The sequence below is a fragment of the Chanodichthys erythropterus genome, chromosome 6 (genome assembly GCF_024489055.1).
Source record: "Chanodichthys erythropterus isolate Z2021 chromosome 6, ASM2448905v1, whole genome shotgun sequence".
NCBI lineage: Eukaryota > Metazoa > Chordata > Actinopteri > Cypriniformes > Xenocyprididae > Chanodichthys > Chanodichthys erythropterus.
Window position 1 is genome coordinate 18,489,485 of NC_090226.1, and position 27,739 is coordinate 18,517,223.

General features: G+C 36.8%; 1 protein-coding gene across 4 annotated transcripts in view; it reads right to left on the reverse strand.

Annotated features, from left to right (window-relative positions):
• slc25a26 (solute carrier family 25 member 26) overlaps positions 1-27,739 on the reverse strand; it is a 69,059-nt gene that overhangs the window by 14,499 nt on the left and 26,821 nt on the right. For all 4 annotated transcript variants that reach the window (XR_010895339.1, XM_067388339.1, XM_067388338.1 and 1 more), the window contains 2 exons: positions 12,427-12,471; positions 2,252-2,321 (listed from right to left, as the gene is read on the reverse strand). Coding sequence is in view for 3 of the 4 variants with exons in the window: in XM_067388339.1 (XP_067244440.1) it covers positions 2,252-2,321; positions 12,427-12,471 (115 nt within the window). In the remaining variant the exon portion in view is untranslated. The remainder of the gene's footprint in view (positions 1-2,251; positions 2,322-12,426; positions 12,472-27,739) is intronic.

Below are 27,739 nucleotides of genomic sequence, written 5' to 3' on the forward strand. Positions count from 1 at the left end.
CACCATTAGTAGCAGTTGAGATTATTTTCTTGGCATAAATTATGGTTACGTGTTACCAACATAATTATATAAATATAAACAGTTTTACCCTGGTGTAGACCTTAGTGAGGTTGGACACCATACTGAATTTAACGCAGATGAATATGAGGCTGTGACGGAAAGACGCAGTCTTTACAATGGCACTCACTGTATAAAAGTCCTAGATCATGTAATTTTCACAACTCAACTTTTAAAACTTTTGAACAATTGAACAAATGTTGTTAAACAACAAAAGTACAATCCACTGAATGCACTTGTATTTCATTCCTGTCAAAAATAAATATGGAGCTTCCCTGACTGAGGTCTCTTCTTTTGTTCTTTGTTGGCTGAAAGATCTTCTCAATCCTACCCAAATAGCAGAGTATCTCACCATTTTCTTTTGCAATTTCTTGAGCACTTGACTGAATCCTCTATATAAACAAATAAATAAATACAATTTAAATGTAATATATCAAATTTATAAATAAATAAAATATTTTAAATACATAAAATTTAAAAAATAATGAATAAAAGGGGGAAAAAAATACTTCTCTTACAATTTATTTCCTTCATGACTATTTTAACTCATTTCCCCCTGAACAAATTCAATTCAAAAGCATCTGCCAAATTGAAAAAATAAGTTTTCTTGTGAATATAAGGCAGAAGTTACCAGATTCATCAGCTTTACATGATCATGGTAATGGAAGGAGGATCTATAATAGGAAATAACTCTGGACAGACAAGGTTAACATGCGATTCTACTTCATTAGATTCATGTTAACCCACATAATGTTTAAAGGATTAGTTCAACCAAAAATTAAAATTCTGTCAGTAATTACTCACCCTCATGCCGTTCTACAACCGTAAGACCTTCATTCATCTTCGGAACACAAATTGAGATATTTTTGACGAAATCGGAGAGGTATATGACTCGTCTTCGTTGTCATTCTAATACGTTGTTTACGTTCAGCGCTTCCAAGTTCTACGTCAGAACACAGACTCATTATTGCCCAGGTCCTGCTTCAGCATCACACGCATGCGTCGTGTAGCTCACGTGTGCAACTTTGGCAAATACTGAGCCGGTGTTCGGACGGAAACACGGAAGACCTTCACTGTGCTTACTGCGGCAACTGCGTAAGGATAATGACAGGGAAGAGAAGAGATTGTTGAATAAAGTTATTATTTTTGTTTTGTTTTTGTGCACAAAAAGTATTCTCGTTGCTTCGTAATTTTAAGGTTGAACCACTGCAGTCACATCATCTTTTTTATCGATGTCTTTAGTACCTTTCTGGACCTTGAAAGTGTTGATTAAATTGCTGTCTATGGACGAGTCATATACCTCTCAGATTTTATCAAAAATATCTTAATTTGTGTTCTGAAGATGATCAAAGGTGATTTTTTGGGTGAACTAACCCTTTAAGTTTCATGGCTATACTTGCAAAAAAAGCAATGCCTTTCATTGTAACCAAATTACTGTAGGGGCTGCTTTTGCTGGTTTCCTGAGGGACGAGATGAAATTGCCTTCAGTGGTAATCAACAGCAAGTCACACATGTGAAATTGTATTGTATGCCCAATATTGTACTGAACCTAGAACAACACTCTTTAAAAAAGTAAAAGAAGATCACAATAATGGGGATTGAGACAGATTTGGAAAATAAATTTGGGTGATTTCACAATGACGCCAACGACCGCAATCCACCTAAAGTGATATTTCTGTGCCAAAGCAGCACATGTGCACACACAATCCGAATCCAACATCACTCTCCAGGTGGCGTGGCTGGCAGCCATGATCTTTCCCCTTTAGGTGAAGCATCCTCATCCCTCCATTGTGTCCCAGTACCTGATGAGTTATCACGAAGATGTTTTCCTGAGTGGTGACTGGGGAATGAGACAGCTGCAAGACTTGAGCTCCTTTAGAATAAACTCTGACTCAATGACTGCTGACCACAGCTACGAAAGTTACAGAGCATGATGCAGGGGCAATAAAAGGTCAATGTTGCACACTTCCTCTACTGACTCTCCACCTACAATTACAATTTCTGTGCCTCTCTGTTGGTGCACACCAGCTGATGAACAACCTTATGTGACCATCTTGACCTGTGTGGAATTAAAAAGGAATGTGGCTGGGTAAAGTTTGGATATTCCTGGCGTTGGACCCCATCCCAACTCCCTATCTCTCGTTCTCCTTCGCTCTCTTTCCCAGACCTCTGTGCCGAGGCTAATCCCACACACCTGCGAGAGCTCCGCACACTGCTGCCTGCCAAGAGTCCAGCCGTCCCCCCTGCCTCCTCCACCACACGGCCTACAGAGGGAAAGAGGGAGAGAGAATTGGGGATTATTACATTTATCAGTCACATAAAAAAAACACCCAAATCCCTTGGGTTTACATGTATGGGAACTCAACAGAACAACTATCCTAATGTCCACATCTCCGGTATGATGTCAAAAGTCTCATTTTCCACACAAGGAACAGTGACAAAATTTGAAAGAAAGAAATCTTCTCTGACTTCCACAGCTCAGTGCTATTGTACACACATGTTAACTCTATCAATCCCTGGAAAACACATTGTCTTTCATGCTGGTTTAGAGTTTTCCAAAAAACAAGGGGAAAATGATATTGAGCTTTGATGAGTGTCACAGATGGAAGATTATGGTGAAAAGGGGAAATACTAGTCCTGGCTAAGATATTAGACCTGTTCCAAAACCTAGTGTGCTGCTTATCTGTCATCTACTGTTATGTCTACTAAAGAAGTGTTCCTAACAGAAATAAAATAAAATAAAAATCACTGAAGCGCTGATCAAAGATAACTATTTATCGAGTGCATCTCATGTGGCATGCAATTAACTTTGATGTTAGCATGTTGCTAAGCTAACAAAAAAAAAAAAATCTAACATGAAAGTACACAGCACACAGAATATAAAGCAAACTGGTCAATTTTTATTTAGTTTTTTTTTTGTATTTGTATTATTTTTTGGTATTAAACAAAATTTAAGCATGTGTATAATCAACGTTTCTTTCTATGCTACTGTTTAAAGTTTGGTGAACATAAACATTTAAAAAAAAAAATTAGTTAATGCTATTTCATGCATTCTGACTTCTAACACTGTTAAAAGAGATGCATTCTCATGCTAAACATGGCCAAAGTTTCAAAACATGAGTTGGACGTATGACAGAGTATTTCTGTGCTAAATCCACTTCTTCCAGTTTCGGTACAGGATTCAGAGAGTTTTTTTCAAATGTGTACTGTATGATGTCAAAAGAGAGCAGAATTCCTTGTATAGGCACTTCTCCCTGATACGCGCGCACACACACATCACCCAGAGCAAGAGCAAGAGCATGCCCATCAACGCGCTTCGTTCGGGTTACGGAAGCAGAGAGATTTTTGGCTGTGTCCCAATTCAGGGGCTGCACCCTTTGAAGGCTGCATACATCATTGAGGCAGTCTCATTTAAGAAAAATAAGCATTAGATTGCAATGTTAGAAAGAAATTACAGTATTTTACTCCTCACAATGAATATCAGTCAATTTTATTACGGTTACTTTTCATAAAGAAGGCATCCTTGATGACGTATGCAGCCTTCAAATGCGACCTCCGGAGGACACAGTCTCCGAAATGAGACGCAGCTCCTGTCACCGATGTCTGCGTTTTGTTGGAAATCGCCACGCAAGTGCATATAATGTAAACAACACAAATGTTTTTGTTCCCTTTTTATTATAATGATGTCGCAGCTAGCATGCGATCTCTAGGCAGAAGCTGCACGTGCTCGTGACTTTTTAGCTCCGCCCACAGCACTGACAGCAGACACGCCTTCAGGATCTCTGCTTTTTTCGGAAAGACTCAGTTTAGCGTATCTATCTTTTATAAATATGACAAAACTAAAAACTTTTCGGAGATATGAAGGATGCATTGTTACCCTATATGTACTCAAGATTAACATGAGATACTGTGTGTGATACCCCCCTTTAAAGGTGCCCTAGAATCAAAAATTTAATTTACCTTGGCATAGTTGAATAACAAGAGTTGTGTACATGGAAATTACATACATGTTTAAAAGACCTCCGAAAAACAGGCGAATCCCAACATAACACCAACTGTTACGTAACAGTCGGGATCATTAATATGTACGCCCCCAATATTTGCATATGCCAGCTCATGTTCAAGGCATTACACAAGGGCAGCCAGTATTAACGTCTGGATCTGTGCACAGCTGAATCATCAGACTAGGTCAGCAAGCAAGAACAATAGCGAAAAATGGCAGATGGAGCAATAATACCAAAGCTGTATTTGTTTGATCAGAAATGCAGTAAAAACAATAATATTGTGGAAATATTAGAATGTAAAATAACTGTTTTCTATTTTAATATATTTTAAAATGTGTGGGGCTTTTTTCTGTGATGGCAAAGCTAAATTTTCAGCAGCCATTACCCTAGCCTTCAGTGTCACATGATCCTTCAGATCCTTTTTGTGGAAACAGCAGCATTTATTTGAAATTTATTTATTTTTTTAACATTATAAAATGCCTTTACTGTGACTTTTGAACAATTTAATGCATCTAATGCTAAATAAAAGTATTGGACTGTAAAAAAAAAAAAAAATGGGAAGAAAAGGAAGACTTCAAACTTTTTAATGATACTACATTTTGCATATTTTAGTTGCAATGCATTCTAGGATTGTCTTCTCTGGAAATCATACATCTAATGCTGCCTTCATGTTTGGCTATAATGAGATATACAAAGTATGTCTCGTTATAGCCAACATTGTAAAACAATGTTGCTGCCTTTTAGAAGAGCATTTGCAAAGCTGTCAGGCAGCTCACTATGTTTTGGAACAGAGCTACTGTGTTGCTGAGACAGGTAAGACAGGTTTGACAGGATCTCAGTCATTTGCACAATTTGTACTAATTTTAGGATGGCTAATTGTTGTTTGAACTTAGTATTTAAAGAGGTGAAGTAGGAGGGAAGGAATGTGGTAAGTTAAAGAGAAATGTGTGTGTGAGGACCGTTGTAGAAAGGAGGAGGGAGTTTCACGTGTTTGTTGGTTTAATGTTGTGTTTGGTGGGAGTTATTATGCAGCCAGGCTGCAAATAATTGCTGGAGTTTTCCTACAGCCTCAGACCAGGAGCATCTGATGGCTAAGAAAGGAAAACAATTGAAGAACAGCATGAAGTAATTATGAATGATCCACTCCAACTCTGTGCACAAGAACACACACACATAAATGCTCTCTTCGTCAGTACATCATGTGTGTTTCATTAGCTGTCAGATTAAGGAAGAGTCTTTGTTTTCAAGTTCAAAGAGCTTGTGCTGGACAACATCCATTCCTCCTCGTCACACTCACTGAAAACAAACTGGAAGCAAGTTCTCCTCAAAACAAACGGATTGACCACTGCACTACATGCCAGGATGTACCTGACATGAACTACATTAGGCACTAAGACAGGTATTACATTTAACTGTGATTATATTTTATCATTAAAATGACATCAAAAACATGTCGTTGCCTTCCAAAATATGTCAGAATGCCTTCATAATGCAATGCAAGTATGTGTTGCCATCTCAATGTTGCTACATGTGGGCACTATAGTGGAAATTAGCATGTATTCTTCTTAGACTGCTTAGAAATCTTCTTAGCATGTCTACAGTCTTCTTCTTTGTCAACTACTTTCATGGAAGAGAAACAGCTTGATGAGTCTATATTGACGCAAATATAGTAAATATTTTGTCATGTCATGTTCATTCATTTTAGTGTTTTATCTATAATTTTGGTCGATGAAAAAAATATTGTTGATGAGAAAGAGTTCAACAAAATTCAACATTAAGTGCCCTATTTTATCTAAACACATGGTGGGCATGTCTGAATCCACTTTTGCTAGTTTAACGATGGGAAAAATGGTTGGCGTGTCTGGCGCATGGTCTAAAAGGGTTGTCCCTATTCTCTTAATGAGTAATGGGTGTGTTTTGGGTGTAATGTGCAATAAACCAATCTGAGTTTAATCTCCCATTCCCTTTAAAAGCCAGTTGCACTTGCGCCATGGTGGATTCGCTATTTACATGGCAGAATTTGCAAGCGAAAAAGCTGAACGCTTCTCCAGAGAGGAATATTTATTAATATTTAAAAATGTCTGCATGCTGCTGTGCGTCTCTATGTGTGTAATAAGCATAGTGAACACATGTTGTGCACCCACCTATAGGCGCATATTACTAACATACTCTTTAAATAACAAAAAAAAAAAAAAATGCGGCATTGACTTTAGACCAGGTTTCAGTTGGTCAATGGTACAGTCTACTTCAGTTGCCTCAAAATAGCAACACACCAAGAATGCGCCTGAACACACCTAGTTTTCAGACCAGCACACCCATGGGCGAACAGATGGGTGCAAATGCATTTGCTACTTAAATAACGTGGCACAGGACGTGAAAATGATAACTGTATTGGGCTGAAACTGGCAAAAAACATTTGCGTTGCGCCTGGTGCCACATTGCGCCGGGTGCATGATAAGGCCCTTAAAGTCACAATGAAATGGAAGTAGTGGCAGATTTTCTGCCATATTGTGATGTAACGCATTAGCGAAAAAGAAAAAATAAAGTAAGAGAGGGACTTGGTCCCATATATCGGTTGTTTTGGATTTTGAAGTGTGGCCATTGCACTCAAAAACAGAGGAAGATAAACGCGAGCTTGCATGGGCGGAGTTTAACACTAGAAGTCCCAGAGATTTGTAACCCTCCTTTAGCCAAGTGCATGCTAACTGGCTAGTCTTTTGGCTATCATTAGCATCAATTCATGTGTAAATATGGTCATTACCTGAGCAATCTGCAGGGGGGTTGGGTGTGTGTGTGTGTGTGAATGGTTGCTGGTGGCTTGTTTGTATGTGTGGGGGAGGGAGGGCTGCTAAAAGCAGAGAACTTGATTGACCATGGGCCGGTTTCAGAAAGGAGGTTAAGTGAAAACTCTGAGTATGTTAACCCTGAAATGAGGGAGTGCAAGTGATGTTTAAAAAGTTAACTCACTTATTCACACTGCAAAAATGCTTTTCATACTAAGTATTTTTTATCCTATTTCAAGTAAATTAAAAAAAAAAAATCTTAAATCAAAGTGCCAGTGTGGTAATAAAAATAATCTTAATGCAAACGGAAAGTGTTGGAGTGTCTACCCAGGTGAAAAAAAAAGTGCAGTAAAATACACTTTTAGTTTAGTACACTTTTACACTTCCATAATGTCCAGTGCTCTATTTCCATGCACTTATTTTGTACTTAATATACTAAAAGCTCTTCTTTAGTACTTCTTAAGATAATCTTAAGAACATCTAAGTGTACTCAACTGTGCTATTTTGAGACACCATGAATTTGAACTAAAATGTGTTTTTAACATACTATCTCTGTATAGAAAAATGTATTTAGTTACCACTTGTAGTACACTTGAACCCATCTTTCAAACACTTTTAAAAATGGACTTATGATGTATTTCAAATATAAGATTAATATATAATGAATATATACAAAATGTATTTATAATATATTGCCAGGCAGTGCCAGGATTGTGAGTGATTGCTGGAATGTACTCACTCACTTTTTAATATTATTTGTAAATATGTGTACAAATGGTTGGTTTCTTTATTTTATTTTGTACTATTTTTATCAATAGATCTCAGCAACAAAGGAAAAAAAACATGTGTGTTGATTTCTCCCTAAGATGGCAAAGTGAAACACAAGTTTCCTTGAAGTGGCTCAGCATGGCCCCACATTGTTTACATAACAAAAGCAACTGTTCACAGCTGATTAAGGATATTAGCCTAAAGACTTCCAGCCCATCGGCTGTCCTGCGGGTTTTATAGGTAGAAAAGCCAAATGGCTGCTCTCTGGGACTTCTAGTGTTAAACGGGCAAAAGTTTGGCATACATCACCAGAGAGAAGTCTGTCATATCATCATAAGATTGAGGTGATCATAAAAATTGAGGTGAGTTAAAAAAAAACAAACAAACAAACAGATAATTTGTTAAAAATAAGACCAATAACATGCATTAAAAAAACATTCATTTCATGCCGATTTAAAAAAAACAACCTGGTTGTTAACAACACCGCGTTTAGTCACATTCAAATCAAAATGAACAAAAATTGAAATGCATGGGTCTTCATATGAATGAGTTTGTTTCACCACTGAAAGGTCATGGATGGAGACATTTGTAGACCCGAGCAGGTGGGCTCCTTTCATGTGGAAAGATGGGGAGCTTGATAAACTGACATGGTCAGGGTGGGTTGTATGGTTTAATAAAGGACTGTGAGAAGCAGCGAGCCAGGCACTGGCAGCCTTGTGTGACAGGAACAGTGTGTTTAATATGATTCTGGCAGCTACGGAAGATATGCGAGTAAAGGTGTAGTGAGAGAGGATGTCTAGAGGTTAAACATGCTCTGAGCAGTAGGCAGTGGATGAGGAGCGAGTTGCAGGTAGTTGTGAAATATTTTGGGCCTAAATGGGAAATGGGGTAGTTCAACGGTAAAGAAAGAGCCTGACTTGCTTGATTATTCCAACTGGCAATCTTAAACCCACAGCTGAGTCCACCATAGCTTGAACTTTTCATTTGATAATAATTATAATAAAGACTGACTCATCTAACTCTTTTGTTTAACCTCAGACATGCCTGAGATCAATTTAAAAACATTTATGCGGACAAATGGACCTTTTTCCAATCATGCTAATCATTAAATTTAAGATTTATTTACTATAGTCTTTTCCTGAATACACCACCTTGGCCAGGCATTACTCCAAATGTGCGCTTCAGCTTCAATTACTCAAAGCAAACTTACTCATGACACACTTGCACTTAATCATGGGAAAAAGTTTGATCCACTGACACATAAATGTCGAGTTGAGTGGGCACGGTGGGAAATAAATGGCCAGCTGATGTAATGACACAGCTGCTCAGTGGTTTTGTAACAGAGCAGCGCTGAGTTTAGGGGATTGTTGGTAGATAAACTTTGGGAATTGTGGGATACGCTGGAGAGAACAGATGGTTTACCGCGGCCTGCCACTCGGATGCTGGGGCTTAAGTTGTTTTTGGTGCGAATGACTTGAGAACTGGTTTGGTGATACTTGGGGTTTGATTTCTCAACATGAAATGCTTGGCAAGCTTGTAGATTGCAGCCTTTTTTTGGATCCTGTGCAGCCCACTACATTTGCATTCAATGTGCTGAAAAACAAAAACATGCACACAGTACACAAACATAGTACACCAAATCTTTTAATTTAAAAAAAGAAAAGAAAATCCTGATTTGGTCCCTTGAAGGATTTTTTCACTGATTTACAATTTATTATTACAATGCTGGCAAAGGATTCAGCTGCTCAAAGATCTTTGAATGTGACAAGCAGAAAATATACACACATGTAGACACAAGGATGGCTGTATAAAACAGAGGTGTAATGGTTTGAATTTCTCAGTTTGGAACATACTTTGTACTTCACTATTTATGGTTCATTAGGAAATCAACTTAAGGCCTGCTCACACCAGCGACGATAACTATAATGTTACCTCTAAAGTTTGAAAATTCACTCTAACTGAACAGGGAAGTCCACACAACAGCTATAACAATAACGACACAGAGGACTGATATTGTTGGAACCACTTTCAGAATGATTTTTTTCCAGCTAATGAAAAATAAAAGCCAATCAGAATCTGAAATAGCAGCACACTAGTAATAAACAGAATGTTATCATACATTGGCCATAAATAGTTTTCACTGCAGTTATTCAAATAAAATAATTATCTATGTATTAATTTATAAATAAAAAAAAATAGAAGTCACTTTTTATATAATACACATATTTAAAGGTGTCGTAGAACGTCTTTTCAAAAGATGTAATATAAGTCTAAGGTGTCCCCTTAATGTGTCTGTGAAGTTTCAGCTCAAAATACCCCATATATTTTTTTTAATTAATTTTTTTAACTGCCTATTTTGGGGCATCATTAACTATGCACCGATTCAGGTTGCGGCCCCTTTAAATCTCGCGCTCCCTGCCCCCGAGCTCTCGACTATACTACAGTGCATATACAAAGATCACAGCTAATATAACCCTCAAATGGATCTTTACAAGATGTTCGTCATGCATAATGCATGCATGGATCGGAACGTGAGTATAGTATTTATTTGGACGTTTACATTTGATTCTGAATGAGTTTGAGGCTGTGCTCCGTGGCTAACAGGCTAATGCTACACTGTTGGAGAGATTTATAAAGAATGAAGATGTTTATGAATTATACAGACTGCAAGTGTTTAAAAATGAAAATAACGACAGTCTTGTCTCAGTGAATACAGTAAGAAACCATGGTAAGTTTAACCACATTTAACAGTACATTAGCAAAATGCTAATGAAACATTTAGAAAGACAATTTACAAATAACACTAAAAATATCATGATATCATGGATCATGTCAGTTATTATTGCTCCATCTGCCATTTTTCGCTGTTGTTCTTGCTTGCTTACCTAGTCTGATGATTCAGCTGTGCACAGATCCAGACGTTAATACTGGCTGCCCTTGTCTAATGCCTTGAACATGAGCTGGCATATGCAAATATTGGGGGCGTACATATTAATGATCCCAACTGTTACGTAACAGTCGGTGTTATGTTGAGATTCGACTGTTCTTCTGAGGTCTTTTAAACAAATGAGATTTATATAAGGAGGAGGAAGCAATGGAGTTTGAAACTCAATGTAAATCTTTTCCATGTACTGAACTCTTGTTATTCAACTATGCCAAGGTAAATTAAATTTTTGATCCTAGGGCACCTTTAAATGTTTATTAAATTTATGTTCAATAAGGTAGATAAATGTGACAATAAAATAATGTGTAAATTACTTTTCAAATAAATAGGCATACTTAAAACTGTTTAATTATTCATTGTAGTGCTTAAAATGTTTTAATGTAAGCTCATGGATTGGTCCTACCAGTGAACTGCATTTTAAACTTGTCTTCAAATTAATAAAGAAAAGCATTTGATAAACAAAAGCATAAAGAAACAAAATTTGTAAATGCTTTATAAAAAAAAGTTAAATGTACATTAAGTACATTTTAAACACTAATTAAATAATTTAAATATTGTGTTATTTATGTCATTTTCCTGTCAATTAAAAAAAAAAAAAAAAAAAAGGATTTTTTATTTTATTCTATTGTTCACCCAAAATAAAAATAAAAATCAGTAATCATTTACTCACCCTCATGTCATTCCAAACATGTATAACTTATTCTCTTCTGTGGAACATAAAATAAGATATTTTGAAGAACGTTGGTAACTAAACAGTTTTGGTAACCATTGACTTCCATTATGTGGTCAAAAATATCTTCTTTTATGTTCCATAGAAGGAAAAAATGTCTAAACACATGTTTGGAACAACATGAGTATACATGTAAATGACAACATAATTTTCATTTTTTGATGAAGCATCCCTTGAATACATAGCTGTTTTAATTGACAATCCTACTCATCCATAGCCAAGAATATAAATCCACTGAAATTTAATTTCAAACCACTGGTACCTGTGGTGCCTGGTCGCCCCTCAATGTCCAATGTAAAAAATCTGTGTCTTGAATAAAAAAAAAAAAAAAAACATTAGCTGAATTAACCCTACACTTATTTTGTCACAAAAATTTGTTTCCAGGGTCATTTAAAACTGAATGCAATTGAAAGAATGTGGTATTCTTGGAAATAATCAATGAAGCGAAAGCAGCCGTTTAAAACCAACACTGGCATCCAATGCCATTGTCTCATCTACGCTTTCTTGCTTTTCAAAGCCATGCTCTTTTGAAAGAGAGTTTAGCAAAGACTCTCACATTCCAGCAGCTCCACACAGATGGCCGGAGAGGCTGAAAACATGGAAGAATGAAGGAGTGAGAAAATGCCTTTGAACGTGTCACAAAGAGGCGGCCATGAATGACACTCCTTATTATGGTGGAGAATCGCGGTTAACGCTCGCCCACAGCTGCACGTGCTATTGTCCTCCGATGCCTCTCTTTCTCTGCTTCACTCTGGTCGCTAGGCCAAGAGCGCTAATGGAATTTTCTGCTCTCGCCCTGGAGACATGATGTCATCCTCACAAACTGGGCCTTTTTTTTTAAGAAAAATGACTTTTATGTGGCCCAGACCAGACAATGAAGAAGGAAATGGACATTTGGCTAAGGTTTGTGAGAAATTACGATTTCGCTTAACCACCGGTGAGGGCGACCAATAAAATGCATCGTCATTTTGAGAGCACCTAAAAAAGAGAGTTATTAACCGATATGGAGGCAAAGTGTGTGTAGTTTGAGTTGTAAATGTGTCAGACCATTACCAGGCCATTATTCCTTCATTTGAGGGAAATTATGAGGCCAAATTAGAGCAAAATGAGAGCAAGTGAAAGAAAAAAGTGGATTCATACCTTTAGGTACTCCCAGAGTGGAAACTGCACCAGAGAGAATGGAATCTGAAATTAAAAGAAATATTTTTTTATAATATAGGCAAGAACAGGGTTAAAGGTATAATTAACCTTTAATATACATACAATCTGAATGGCTTTCTTTCTTCAGTGTAACACAAAAGGAGAAATGAAGAATACACTAGCTGCACTTTACTGCACAATGAAAGTGAATGAAGATCCAGGCTGTCAAGCTCCAAAATGACAAAAAGCACCATAAAAGTATCATCATCATCATCATCAGTTAACATTTTTCCTTTTGTATTCCACAGAAGAAAGAAAGTCATACAGCTTGGAACGACATGAGGGTAAATAAATTATGAAATAAAATTCATTTTTTGGGGGGTGAACTAATACAACTCTCAAGTCTCTATACAAAGACTGTTGTACAATGATGGATTACACAGTTTTTTTGGGGGAAAAACTAAGGTTCTGACATTAATAAAAAACTGCCTTCAGAACAGCCAAAATAATGCCATTATGATGTTCAAAAAAATAAAATAATAATAAATAAATCTCTAAGTTAGCGCACTCATCTTCTGTAAAAGAAAATGGATGACTTGTGGTAACATGTTAAACCACAAGCATTGGCCATTTATCTCATGTGTCAAACTGTTTTAATACTGATGTCTGTATGTCTGGAAGAGTGAGGCATATGAGATAGAGTGTGTGTGTGTGAAAGACACAGAGAGTGAGACAATAAATAAATGAAGAGTCTGTGGTCAGAGAGAGAAAAAAGATAGAGCACAAAAGAGAGAGAGGTGGCAGAAATCTTCCTCTTCACCCAATCAGGCACAAATGGAACAAAAAGAGAGGAAATCGATGGCACTGCTGAAAAGTGGGCTGACAAAATCCCAAAATCATGTGGCTGGCTGTCATGCACCAGAGAGAGAGAGAGGAAAAATAGAGTCATTCATTTCCAATGAGAGTTGTTGATTTGAGGGAATATGAGCGACAAAAGTGATGCAACAAATGCTTTGTGGTTGCTGGGGTGTTGCCAGGCAGTCGCTAAGGTGGTGTGAGTGGTTGATAAGGTTTAGGTAGGGAATTCTGGGTGGTGTTGGTGTGTTTCTAGGCAGTTGCTAAAGTGTTATAAGTGGTTGTTAGGGGGTTTGCCAAGCATTTTATATGGTGTTTAGAGTGGTTTCTAGGGTGTTGCCAGGCAGTCGCTAAGGTGGTGTGAGTGGTTGATAAGGCTTAGGTAGGGAATTCTGGGTGGTGTTGGTGTGTTTCTAGGCAGTTGCTAAAGTGTTAGAAGTGATTGTTAGGGGGTTTGCCAAGCATTTCCTCCTCCCTCTCATTTCCGTCAATAGAACCAACGTGACTTTCACAGGAGAGGGAGCGGGGGCCGGTGAGAGGACTTTTCACGAGTAAAGATATTACTGCGCCAAGTCAAAGTGCTCCCGAGCACTTGCTATGGTATTCCGCCATACAATATAGTTATCCATTTTACACGCTTAGAAAAGCGCAACGTTTTGTTTTGCGTCACCGTCCTAGGTCGAGTTACACTACTCGAGTAACTTTATTTAAATAGGGAAAACGTGGAGGTGTTTGGTAGCTTCTCTGCTTGGCCCCTATTGAATGAACTGGGCTAAGCTAAGTGCTAACAAAGTTTCGCCGTAAGACAGAGCGATTTAGTGCACGCACTGAGACGAAAGAGGTATGTATCAACTCGTCTTAGTTAAGGGAATAACATAGTTTAATATAAAAAAACGGTGGAGTATCCCTTTAAAAAGGTATTTAGAGTGGTTTCTAGGGTGTTGCCAGGCAGTCGCTAAGGTGGTGTGAGCAGTTGATAAGGTGTAGGTAGGGAATTCTGGGTGGTGTTGGTGTGTTTCTAGGCAGTTGCTAAAGTGTTAGAAGTGATCGTTAGGGGGTTCGCCAAGCATTTAATAAGGTGTTTAGAGTGGTTGCTAGGCAGTTGCTAAGGTATTTTTTAAGGGTTTTTTCAAAACATTTAAAAAGGTGTTTAGAGTGGTTTCTAGGGTGTTGCCAGGCAGTCGCTAAGGTGGTGTGAGCAGTTGATAATGTGTAGGTAGGAAATTCTGGGTGGTGTTGGTGTGTTTCTAGGCAGTTGCTAAAGTGTTAGAAGTGATTCTTAGTTGCCAAGCATTTGCTCAGGTGTTCAGAGTGGTTGCTAGGGCATTGCCAGGCAATCACTAAGGTGGAGTGAGTAGTTCATACTATGATGCTAGGGAATTCTATTGTATTATACTAGATGTAAGGATGAAACTATCATATTAAACATGAAGTCTATGTCAATAAATTTTGTGCATTTATTATTGTAATGATACAAATACAATACACCCCCACTACCACCACACACATTCCTGTTTTAAAACAAACCCACCCACTTTTTAAAACAAAGATACGCCACTGATGATAAATAATAATACTGATGCATACTGATACTGAGCATGCCCCCCTAATTGATAAATGACAAATTCCCTAATTTGGACTTTCTTTTCTCACTAAGACCTTCATACTGAACACACTAAGGTCAGTTTAAGCTCCATACAAAACTCTTTATTGGAAACATCTCATTGGAAAAACAGAGTGTAATCTAATACAATAAAAATGGCTGATTGTGAAAACAAAGCCCTCATTGGCTTTAGCTGGAAAAGCTTCCAAAGTTTTGACAAAAATTAACATAACGAACACAATGAAGCAGCACTGTAAACGCTGCGTGGGCATCATGCACACTGCCAAAATGTTGCATCTCTGATTTCAAAACAAAGAACAGATGCAATGTGACCCGATGTTGGGGAGTGTGAGTGTCTTTGTGTGTTTTTTCCAAAAACTAAAGCAGCCACCTGTCTTTTATTACCAACGTGATAAATTCAGCTTCTCCGTGCTCAGGAAGAGCGGAACGCTTAGAGGAATCTGCAAACAGAAACGAGGCACAGCTGATTTATGCATAAGTTTAACACTTCTGGCAGAGACGGGGCGCCTGAGCAACACAGATGGTCAGATTTATATTGATAAGGCCAAAATGGATGAGAAGAGAGAGTGGATGACGGATATGGAAAGACAGAAGGATGGAAAGCAGGTTTTTGACCAAAGGCCAGAAAGCTTCTTTACAAGAACAAGTCGGTCGACTGGATGACAGCACATTTAACATGTGTGGTCTGACTGCTGACCAGCTGTACCGATATCAGTTTAGGCACATTAGCGTCACACTTTTTCCCTGAAGTGCATTTATAATGTTAGTTAAGGTTTCCAGCATCAAAAACCAAGCCATAACTGCTCAAGGTAGATTGTGTGTTGTGTGGTATTGTCGATTTAGAGATGGTAGACAAACAACAAACACACTGATGTGAATCAAACACTCTCTGCCGTCAGTGTGTAACTGTCAGGTACGTTATCATTGACAGATAGGGCTGGCTGTGTGTTTGTGATGGGTTACCCATGGGAATATTAGTATTCTATAGTGCTCTTCACTGTCAGGCTCCTGGCCGCCAGTGTGATATCTGGGAAAACAGATGTCAAAATGCATTTAAATGAGGCTTGATTGGAAAGTTGGTGCTTTGCATGCTATTTGACAAATGGCTTTAATAGGTCAGAAAGTACTGGATGCATACTAATGAGAGGAGAAAGGGATAGAGATCAATCTGAAATCTGATTCAGTTCGATTGGATTCATTCAAATCACATTAATTTTTAATCTGCCTTGATTAAAATACGATGCAATGTGTTTTACTTCATTTCAATCTAAATTAAATATGCTAATTAAATATTGGACTTTATCTATAATTTACATGAAAGCATGTCTGATAGTGTTGTCTGTCATCTTTTTATGTACTTTTTATGAAGCATTAAAGAAAATGCACAAAAAAAAAAAATCACGAAAACCAAATAAAATATTGTGATAAAATAAATTAAATATTACTAATAATTAATAATAATACACTATATAAATGTCTTTGCATTAAATTAATGTCAAGCCATGTGGCCTTTAAAAAAAGACAGCAGAGGCACAAACAAAAGGAGTTTGTTTGAAAAAAAATAAAATATAAATAAGAAATAACAGTAAAACAAAGTGTTTAGACATTTCAACTACACTAAATGTGTAAATGTATTTGCATAAATGTATTGGAGTATCAAAATAATTGGCATGTAAAAGAAGGACAGAGGTACACAAGAAAACAAAAGCTTTTTTGATAAAATATGTATTAATAAATAATAATAATATTTAATAATAAACTTTTTTATTCCACACTGTAAAAAATGTTTGTGATTTGAACAGTAAAAGACTGTAAAAATGCTACGGTGAAGAACAGTTAAGTGATTTACAGGAAGTTTCCATACTATATACGGTGAATAACTATAATAGATCTAACCGTACATTTAAATGTAATTCTACAGTAAAATATAACAACTCATTGTATAATTTACAGTGAAAAACTGTAAATTGACATTCCCACAATTACCTGCGTGACACTTCACATTTGATGTATTTTTGTTGTAAATTAATGGTAAATTAACATTATATCGGTTAATGAAACATGATTTTTTTACTGTAAATTTAAGTTAAATCTGTAAATTTCGGGTAACCACAGCTGCCAGGTTTTTTTTTACCGTAAATTTAACAGAATTTTTTTTACGGTGACAGTAATGAACCATAATTATAACAACATAAACCTTTAAATTATACTGTTTTGAACTGTAAAATACTAAGTCCGGTCTGATAAAACCTAAAATGTTGCTACCATATTTTTTTTTTTACAGTAAATTTCTGGCAACCACAGCTGCCAGGTTTTTTTTTTTACCATAAATTTAACAGATTTTTTTTTTACGGTGACAGTTATGAACCTTAATTATAACAACATAAACCTTTAAATTATACTGTTTTGAACTGTAAAATACTAAGTCCGGTCTGATAAAACCTAAAATGTTACTACCATATTTTTTTTTTTACAGTAAACTTCTGGCAACCACAGCTGCCAGGTTTTTTTTTTTACCATAAATTTAACAGATTTTTTTTTTTACGGTGACAGTTATGAACCTTAATTATAACAACATAAACCTTTAAATTATACTGTTTTGAACTGTAAAATACTAAGTGCTGTCTGATAAAACCTAAAATGTTGCTACCGTATTTTTTACAGTAAAGTTGTGGCAACCAAAGCTGCTGTTTTTTGTTTGTTTGTTTTTTTACAGTGCATCCATATATGTATATATTTTGTAAGTAACAGCATACTAAGACCGTAATCTAACAGCTTACTAAGAGAAAAATATAAATATTCAATTGAAAAGTGAAGGACAGTGAGATACAGACAGGTAAAATTAATAAGGAAGAGGAAATAGCCATTAAAAAGTTGAAATAGTCATCGTAAAATTAAGCTGTTAAAATGAAAAAAAAATAATAAGTATGGAAGGATCAAAATAAAGAAAGTAAAAACTGAAATTAAAATAATGTCTAATGGAAAGAGTTATATTGGAAAAACATAAGAATGGTTTTAATACTGCAGTTCTGTCTACAATATGAGGGAAGACAGCATCTGTACAGTAATGAAATAAAAAGAAGAATTATTAAAGCACAGTGGAAAGTGGATATTTCTCAACTCTAGAGGGACGACATACTGACCACTCCAGAGACACTCAGCGAAAGAAGAAAAGCGAGTGAGACAGAGTGACAGGAAGTAGATGAGGGCCAGATGGATATGTCATCAGCTGAGCCGTGATTCAGCAGCACTGGGTATGAAAACAGCAGACGGGCTGGAGGAACCCACAGACTAACCCTCATTTATTACTGAGAGCTGTGGAAAGCACTCACTCTTACAGGCCCTTCCTAACACACACACACATACTTACTACTTACTTAATCCTTTTCGTCCCGTGTGAGACATAAGGCCGCGTACACACACACACATACACGCACGCCTAATGCATATTGTAGCAGTGCATACTGAAAGCATCTGTAAGTACAAACAGAAACCTGTGATTTTCTGTGAGTGTACACACAACAAACATTGACGCAGTAACTTAAACATAAGCATATTTATCAAAGCTTTTAATTGATAGCTTGTGATGTGGAACAAACAGGAACAAATTGGAGGTGGAGAGCAGGAGGGGTGAAAACTTATTATGCAAAGCCATCTGCCAAAGTCAAACACGTCGCTAAACCAGTTTACGTTTTTAGTGATTTATGAGCCTCTTCACAGGTGTCTGCGCGCGTGTGTGTGTGTGTGTGTGTGTGTGACACATTTGTGTTTGTTCAGGCATGTTTGCTCACCACTGTCACGATACACTCTGTATGTGTGAATATGTGTTCAACACCTGACAGAAGTGCAGAGCCCCCTCATAAGATCTATTATCTTTACAGTACTTTCGTAATTATGGAAAGGATCCAGAAAAATCACTCTAGCTCTAAAATACACATAAATTTGAAACAGATAACCACTCTCTCAATCACCATTAGAGCACATACATAAATAAAAACATATAGATTAGGTAAAATGAGTCTATAATTTACTACACTGTTCCCCATTACAAATTATATGATATAAATAAATAAAAACATAAAATAGCTAATATATTTAAAAAAAATCATATTAATACATTTGAAAGTCACTCATTCAAAGAAAGAAAACACGTCGAAAGTCTACTGTTGCAATAGTAACGAACACAACTTTCATGTGCATCTGATTGACAGATAAACTGCACGCTCTTATTATTTTAGTGTTGTTAATTTAACAGTTTGCTTTATATATTCAGTTTAACATCATGTTAAAAAGGGTAAACTTCATTCATTTTAACAGTGCATGTGCATTTTAAACACTTGCGTTATGTTTTTGCTCCATCTATGCAATAAATGGATGTCTGGCTTTTCTAGCGCATTTCCTTTAAAGTTTCCTATTATGCTCTTTCAAAAATTACCTTTCATGCAGGGTGTAATATAGCTGTTTGTAAATGTAAAACGTCAGTAAAGTTTCAAAGATCAAAGTGCACGACAAATATATATGTCTCCTTAAAGAAAGAATCGATTCTGAACTGCCGAAAGGAGTCGTCAGTAATTCCAGTCTTACTTCCTGTTACATACCTACATAACAATGTAACAAATTTGCATAATGCCCACTAACAACATCTACTTTGATCCACTCTCAAACACTGTAGCTCTAGCTGAGACATGGAAGAGTTTGGTTCATGTTGTCGACATGTCGAGAAGCCAATGTTTTCAGCATTGTGAATCCACTTTGCATGCACTTCAAAAGGATGAGGAACAGGGCTGGAATTGATACTGGGAAAAATTACGCCGTCATTACTTCTTGTTTCACTGTGTATGCTGGGGAAGCCTCTGGAGCTGGAATTCAGATATGGTAATAAGCGTTTTGTTTCCAACTTCCATTGTAAGCGGTAGACCAATCACAACAGACTGGGCCGTCTGTCCAATCGGAGCAGCGTTGGCTTGCGGAAAAGAAGAGTTTAGAGTGACTGAATCTTTGAACAAACAGTTTTCAGACTCTTTGAGAAATGAGGTGATGCTACAATGTGCAGAAATTATGAGAAAATTAAAGGGATAGTTCATCCAAAAATAAAAACTCTGCCATGATTTACTCACCCTCAAGTAGTTCCAAACCTGTATGAATTTCTTTGTTCTGCTGAGCACAAAGGAAGATATTTGGAAGAACGTTTGTAACCAAACAGGTCTCGCCCCCCATTTTACTACCATAAAAGAAAAAATAAATACTATGGTAGTCAAAGGGGGGCGGGATCTGCTTGGTTACTGACATTCTTCTTTTATGTTCAACAGGCTTTTTTTCTTTTTTTTTTACTTTTGATGCATGTAAATCTATTGTAGGAGACCTCCAAAGCAAAATTAGGAATCTTTAAAATACCATATTATGGGCACTTTAACTTCTCGGGTATTAATGTCAATAGCAAGACCTATTTAAGGTGCGGCCAAGCCTTATAAGCCGTATATCAATAATTAGGAGGGTTGCGAGGAGAACGAGATCTGAGCCAATGTGGTCTTGAAGAAGAGATTATTAATATTTTCCTAGTTAAATAAAGGTAAATATATACAAATAAAAATAAAAACCACAAGACATATGGACAACATGTCTTGTTTTTCAGTGTCCCTGTTAATTGGTACCTGTAGTTATTGTAGTAAAATATATATATTATGCATTATTACACGCAACTACCCCTAAACCAATCCCTAACTCTACAAAGTAGTTAGCTAATTATCATTATTCAGTACTTAAATGTATAATTACACCTTAACACATACACTTAATAAAGGGTAACCTATCAAAATAATAACTAAGGACAATTCAGTAGTTGCTGGACAATTCTACGCCCTTGACATTAGAGGCTTCTTTCAAAAAAATGTTAAAGAATCTTACAAATTCCCCAAACATTTGGAGTACTTTAAATAAAATTTTAAAAATTAATATTTTAATTCAATTTATACAATAAATGTGGTCTTGGACCACATAATATAAAAACTGCATAATTTTAAAAACCTAGTTTGCACCCCTAATTCAATTGGGGACATTACACAACTTTTTCTCAGAGGCTGATATTAATGGAGCAGGATCAGTATCACTGATCTTTTGTGAGGCTTGAAAATGTGATTTAAACCCCAGTGCTATAAAAACTCCTCTGGGAACCAGTTTAGAAAATAAATAAACACATAAATAATGGAAAAATCAATGCGCTGAAAGCAAGCCAGTGGGATGCCCCAAACACTTTATCAGAGGAGAGAGAGTGAGCGAGAAGCTGTGTTATGTTTCACACATCCCTATGGTCATATAATCTTGGCTGAGAAGAGAGAGGCCTGTTCCCTCATACAGAAAACACACACGTAACTCCAACGACTAAAACACGCTCTTCATAGTAAATTCAAAGTCAAATCTGTTAAGAGAGGTATATATTAACATTTTTTGAATGTAAATCTAAGCTGTATGGCGCTGTATTTCCACATTTCTGGCTCATAAGTATGGAGAAAGCATTAATCAGCTCAGCAGTGCTAAAGAGTTCAATACTCTTTTGTGTTTGGATATGTGAATCCACTTGCTGTGGAATTCTGACAGGCTGAATGCTTCACATGAACACTTTCTCTGACTGTGCATGGACAAGCCTAGAGCGCTAGAATGCTCCGATCGGCCAATCAGAAGGTGTGGAATGATGCAGCCAGCCAATAAGATTTCAGGAGCTCCCTGGTTTCCATCAGCACCAGAGACAAGCAAGTTAAAGTTTTGGGTAATAATATTCTAAACAAATTAAGACTTGTTCAAGGCTGGAGGGGGGAAGAAGGAGAAAAAAAATGAAGAGGCGAGGGAGGGGTTATGTGGTTAAGGACTGTTTGGAATCAGTGAGCTGGCAAATATTCAAGAGTGCAATTCCATAGACATGAGCAAAAACGCTTCCCAGAACCGTCACATAATATTTACATTGTGGGGGGATTTTCTGGCCGGAGTTGCATTGTGCCGTCGCAGCAAGTGTGCCAGGCTGATGCAACAAGTGAACAAAAGAACAGTGAAAACATAGACCGCACCCCTATCAACAAGCTACCGGGTCTACGGCCGAACCGCTTGTTTCCTTTGTTCGCTTTCAAACAGGTGAATGCCCTGAAAACAAAATAGGAAATTCAAGTCCAACAGTGACCACAGTAAGCTACAGGTGCCTGCGTGAAAACTTGTCCGACTGGCATGGAGGCCCTCTCACGCGAGACACCAAAGTGTGGAGCGGGGCCTCACACGCAGGGCATGATGTCAGAGGAAATCTTTAAGTGAGTCAATTTATAATCTGTGTGCATGTGACATTGGATGCCCCCTGGCCGGTCCAATTAGGTGCTGACAGCAGCGGCGAGATGGATAGCGGTCCTTGGGGGGAACACGGAAAGTCTGAGCAAGACAGAGGAAGAATGAAAGAAAATAAAAGATGGGCCGGAAAAAAGAGAGAGATACAGAAGGTTTTCAAATTTAGAGCTTTCCTATTGGTTACTAAAAGTTTTCACTGGGGTCCAACGACTACTTCATTTTGCTTTCTAAAGATCAGAAGTCCAAAGATAATTTTGATTGCTTTATTCTATTCACAGCATTTTTTAAAGTTTTGTGAAACATGAAATATTGTCCATATAACATTCTAACAATTTGCTTTAGTGTAAATAATATAATTAGCACTGTTAAACGATTTATCGCGATTAATCACATCAAAATAAAAGTTTGTGTTTATATAATATATGTGAAGTACTGTGTAGGCATTATGTATTAAGTATATATAAATACACACACGTGCATGTATATATTTAACAAAAATACATTTATATATAAAATATTTATTATATTTAGATATAATATAAATGATATATATATATATATATATATATATATATATATATATATATATATATATATATATATACACACACACACACGTATACATATAAATATTTTTTAATCACGATTAATCGTTTGACAACGCTAAATTAATGTAATGTAAAGTAATGTAACGTAATATAATATATTAGTCTTCAGGCAACAAAATTTGCCATGTGAACCAGACTTGAGAGAGCTTAAGAGGTGCATTCGTACTTGTTGAATCACACCGACATTACCTAACTAGCATAAATACTGGGTATAAACTCAGCGACCTCAGTCTGATAAAGATGTTTGGAACCTTATCTGGAAGACACTGTGCAGAAGGTGAGTGTGAAACACTTCTCCAGTTTTGGTAAAAGTGTTCTTGTTCTACAAAGCCTTCTTCATATCTGGAGAAAGGAGACAGCCGAAGACTTGAAGCATATTTGATATTGGGCTAATAATAATTACTGCAAGATAAAAAACAGATCAACAACTTGCCATCATGCAGAATGATAACGGTAATGGAAAACTATACAAAGCAAAACTTTCTCCTGAAAGAATAAAAGCACACTAGCGAACTGTTTTTACTACATGAGGCATTGCATAAAAAATACATTCAATGAGGGTGACTTTACAAAAGCAATGGTAGCAATGTTTTTTGATTATAATTGGTGGTTGTTATGGAGTTGCTAAGGTGGTTGTTAACATGTCGTGTTAACTAGTTGGTTGATTACTGGCCCAAGTCCTTCAATGTAAGTTTATCCCCCGGTTTTAGAGACAAGGCTTAAAGGGTTGGTTCATCCAAAAATGAAAATTCTGTCATTAATTACTCACCCTCATGTCGTTCCACACCCGTAAGACCTTCGTTCAACTTCAGAACACAAATTAAGATATTTTTGATAAAATCTGATGGCTCAGTGAAGCCTCCATTGCCAGCAAGTTAATTTACACTTTCAAACCCCAGAAAGGTACTATAAACATATTTAAAACAGTTCATGTGACTACAATGGTTCACCCTTAATATTATGAAGCGACGAGAATACTTTTTGTGCGCCAAAAAACAAAATAACGACTTTATTCAATAATATCTAGTGATGGGCGATTTCAAGACACTGCTTCATGAAGCTTCGAAGCTTTACAAATCTTTTGTTCGGAGCGTGTATCAAACTGCCAAAGTCACGCCCCCCAGTGGTGAACCAGTGAAATTTCGAAACACTTATGATGTAACGAAGCCTCGTTTACTGAAATCACATGACTTTGGCAGTTGGATACACGCTCCAAACCACTGATTCGAAACAAAAGATTTGTAAAGCTTCGAAGCTTCATGAAGCAGTGTTCTGAAATCGCCCATCACTAGATATTATTGAATAAAGTCGTTATTTTGGTTTTTTTTGGCGCACAAAAAGTATTCTCGTTGCTTCATAACATTAAGGTTGAACCACTGTAGTCAAGTATCCAAGCATGAGCAAAACAACCAAATCATAGACAATGCAAACAGAAGATGTCAAAGGCTTCAAGAAAGACTTTTCCTCCACTTTGAGGGTTAAATAAGTGCAGTATTTGACATGAAGCAGTGACATCATCCTCTCACCCCCAAACCTGACGGCTCCCTACAGATGTTTCCAGCCGTGGGCTGCTGTTATGTGAGCTTAACTAAACATTACAGTCAGTCTTCAGCTTTCAGCAGTCAGTGCTTCAGCAGGTGCGTCCTCCCAACCCAGCAAACATCTACGCAGCCCTTTTACATTGCACAGATATCGGTTTTTGCTTTTTTATCTGATATTAGTTATGGCTGCGGTTAGAAATTGTGATGAATCATACACTTATAAAAAACTATTTCTACCTAGCAAACTAATCACAGCCGCATTTATGGCCTTCCCAGCATGCAGTTTAAAATGACATCACTATGATTTCATTCAATTAAGTCCAATACTATCCCTCAGGAGAGCAATAGTGTAGTAGAATTGGCCATGATTACTTGTTCGCTAATAGACGACATTGTGTGTTCCGTGATTTATATTATGTGCTAAAACAATGGGAGTTCATTCATATTGTCCTGCCAGATAAAATCTGGCATGAGATATGTGTTACTTCAACATCTGTTGACCTTAAATTTGGACACAGGAAATGCTGAAACTGAAGTCAATGCTGATAGTTGGGTCAAACATGTGGAAGATAATCAGCGAGCTATTTAATGTTTCACATCTGAGACATGATAATTGGTTAAAACCTCAAATGCAACAACCAAACCTGGAATAATTATCGATCGGAACAAGCTCCCGGTCTGAACCTCTCTCAAGCTGTAATAATAACATTAACTGTCCCGCAAAGCCGTTCACCTTCAACCTCCCATTATCATGCAGCTCGGTGCTCAGACTCCATTTTTCTCCAGAGACGACTAGGGTTAAGTACACAACTCCAGGACACATAAGCATCGCTGCCCCTGAGATAAACTACTGAGAGCGGGGGAGAGCCAGAAAAGAAAAAGATGTCTTCAGAATTAAAAGCAGAGAGTGTTTTGAAAATAACATTGAGGGAGAAATAAGATGAAAACGCGTTTGGAGCAGGACGGAGGGAGAGATGGCGCAAAGGAAATAAATCACAGCATGAGACAGCGAAACTCACCCTACAATTAGAGGTTAACCTCACACTTGTTTTACAAGGGCACCAGTCTTTCATGAAAAGGGCAATGCATATCACCCTCAAGGAGGGATGACTTACTCCCTTCCCTTATTGCCTTCTGATGCAAGTTTTATTAGATTATCTTTATATTAGGTTTTTTTTTTTACATGAAGCGGTTTCATTTAGTGTTGTTTTTTAATGTAATCACACATTGCACGGAGGATCAAAGTATTTTAAAAGAAAAAAAAAAAATAAACTGTTCGGGTGAGTGTGAACGTTTTAGTTCGTTTTTGCTCAGAGGCATATTCAAGCTCAGGTCACAGGTCTGTAGGCCAGCAGAGGGACAAGACCCCTCCCTACCCCCATCCCAGCCCTTCTTTCTCTCTGGGTCCACAGCCAGACCGGCGGCCCTTATTGAAACCATATGTGAGGGGCTGAGATGGTTTTCTGCTCGGATTGAGGCAAACATGCAGAAAATTGTGGGAAGCAAACATAACCCCAAGACCTAGCGAAATACACTAATTAAAACAACTTCACCAGCAATCAGAACGTGCACACAAATCCACAGCGACAAAATCTGACTAAGTTACTGTTAAAATGAATAAATACAATAAAAACTTGCTTCTCTGAACTTCAAAGGTCCCCCAGGAAAAAAAAGTTGTATTTGACTTAATTCAAACTAGTGCTGTGCAGATACAATCATTTACATACAGTATCAGGGGTTTCAAATTGGGGTCCAGGGATCCTCAAGGGGGACATAAAGGGGTCATCAGAACCTTTGAGAGAAAAAAATAGTGAAAAAAAAAAAAAAAAAAAAAAGCACTATTGTGAAAATATTATTTCAATTTAAATAGCTGTTTGTAATTTAATCTATTTTAAAATGCAATTTATTCCTGGCAAAATTAAATTTTCAGCAGCCATTCCAGTCTTTAGTGTCACATCATCCTTCAGTAACCATATGCTGATTTGGTGCTCAAGACATATTTCTTCTTAATATAAATGTTGAAAACAGTTTTGCCGCCTAATATTTTTGTATAAATCGTTTTGAGGAACGTTCAAAAGAACAGCATTTATTTGAAACAGAAATCAATGACTTTACTGTCAATTTTGATCAAGTTATTGCATCCTTGCTGAATAAGAATATTAACTTCAGTCATATATACATTGTGGAATTGTAAAATGAATTGTAAATATGTATTGTATATATGAATTGATTTAAAAAGGTTTCTCTTTAGGGTTATATTAACAGGTCACAATGAAATACAATGTCAACTTTAAAAAGTATTAGCCAGATAATAATTATCAAATTATTTAGGCTATTATTTAGGCAATTATTAAATTTAAAGAGGTATTGTCTTTATAATATTATGATAACAAAATTTTCCTTGCTCAGCATATACGAGTCTTTACAAACAAAATTATTTATGCATTTCAAAACGCGGTTACACTTTATTTTACAGTGTCGTAGTTACATTGTAATTACTCAAATAAGTACTGGGTACTATTAAATAACTACATATACTTACTATAGAGTTACAGTTAGGGTTTGGTTTAGGGTTAGTTACTTGTAATTATGTATAATTTACTGTTATTGCTATAGTAAGTAACTACAGCACTGTAAAATAAAGTTTTATCCAAAACGCATCCCTAAGATTCATTGTTGTGCATTTTCTGCCATTTCAAATGCAATCCTATCAACTTGTATCATATCATGAGGCTGTGAGTGATACTTGAACTTACTTTAAACACACTCAAAATCAGTGAGCAGATGACTGTATCCATGTGATATATATAAAAAAGTTGAGTTGAAACATTGAGTGATTATTTCTGACTGAAGCATCACAGCTGTCTAACTCATGAAATCCACATGCACATGGATGTTTGAAATCTTGCTGAGTATCAGGTGGAAAGTCATCTGAGTAAAGCAGTCTAAATATCTATTGACAAAACTATTATGTGCTCGAGCTGATCGGTATGATGCTGGGCAGAAATATCAACATTTCAATCCGTTCTGAGGGTCCCATTCCAGAAAGCTAGCCGAGAGGAGCTAGTCTTGTGATTACTACGCTATCAGTAAGAGTAACATGCACTGCAGTGGATTGTGGGTAAAAGGATAAATTAACAGGAGTGCTAGACAGGAGTCCCAGCATGTGATATGAATTAAAAGGATGACAGATTGAAGTCTAGCAGGAATGGGAGTCTGAACTGCACACCAACAACATGAACTATACATTAATCTCTGTATATTCTGCCGCTACCTGAAGTGTTCATGAGTGTGTGCGTGTGAACCAGGACTCTTCTACACATGGAAAGGTCTGTATTCAATTCAAATACTCAGGAAAACCC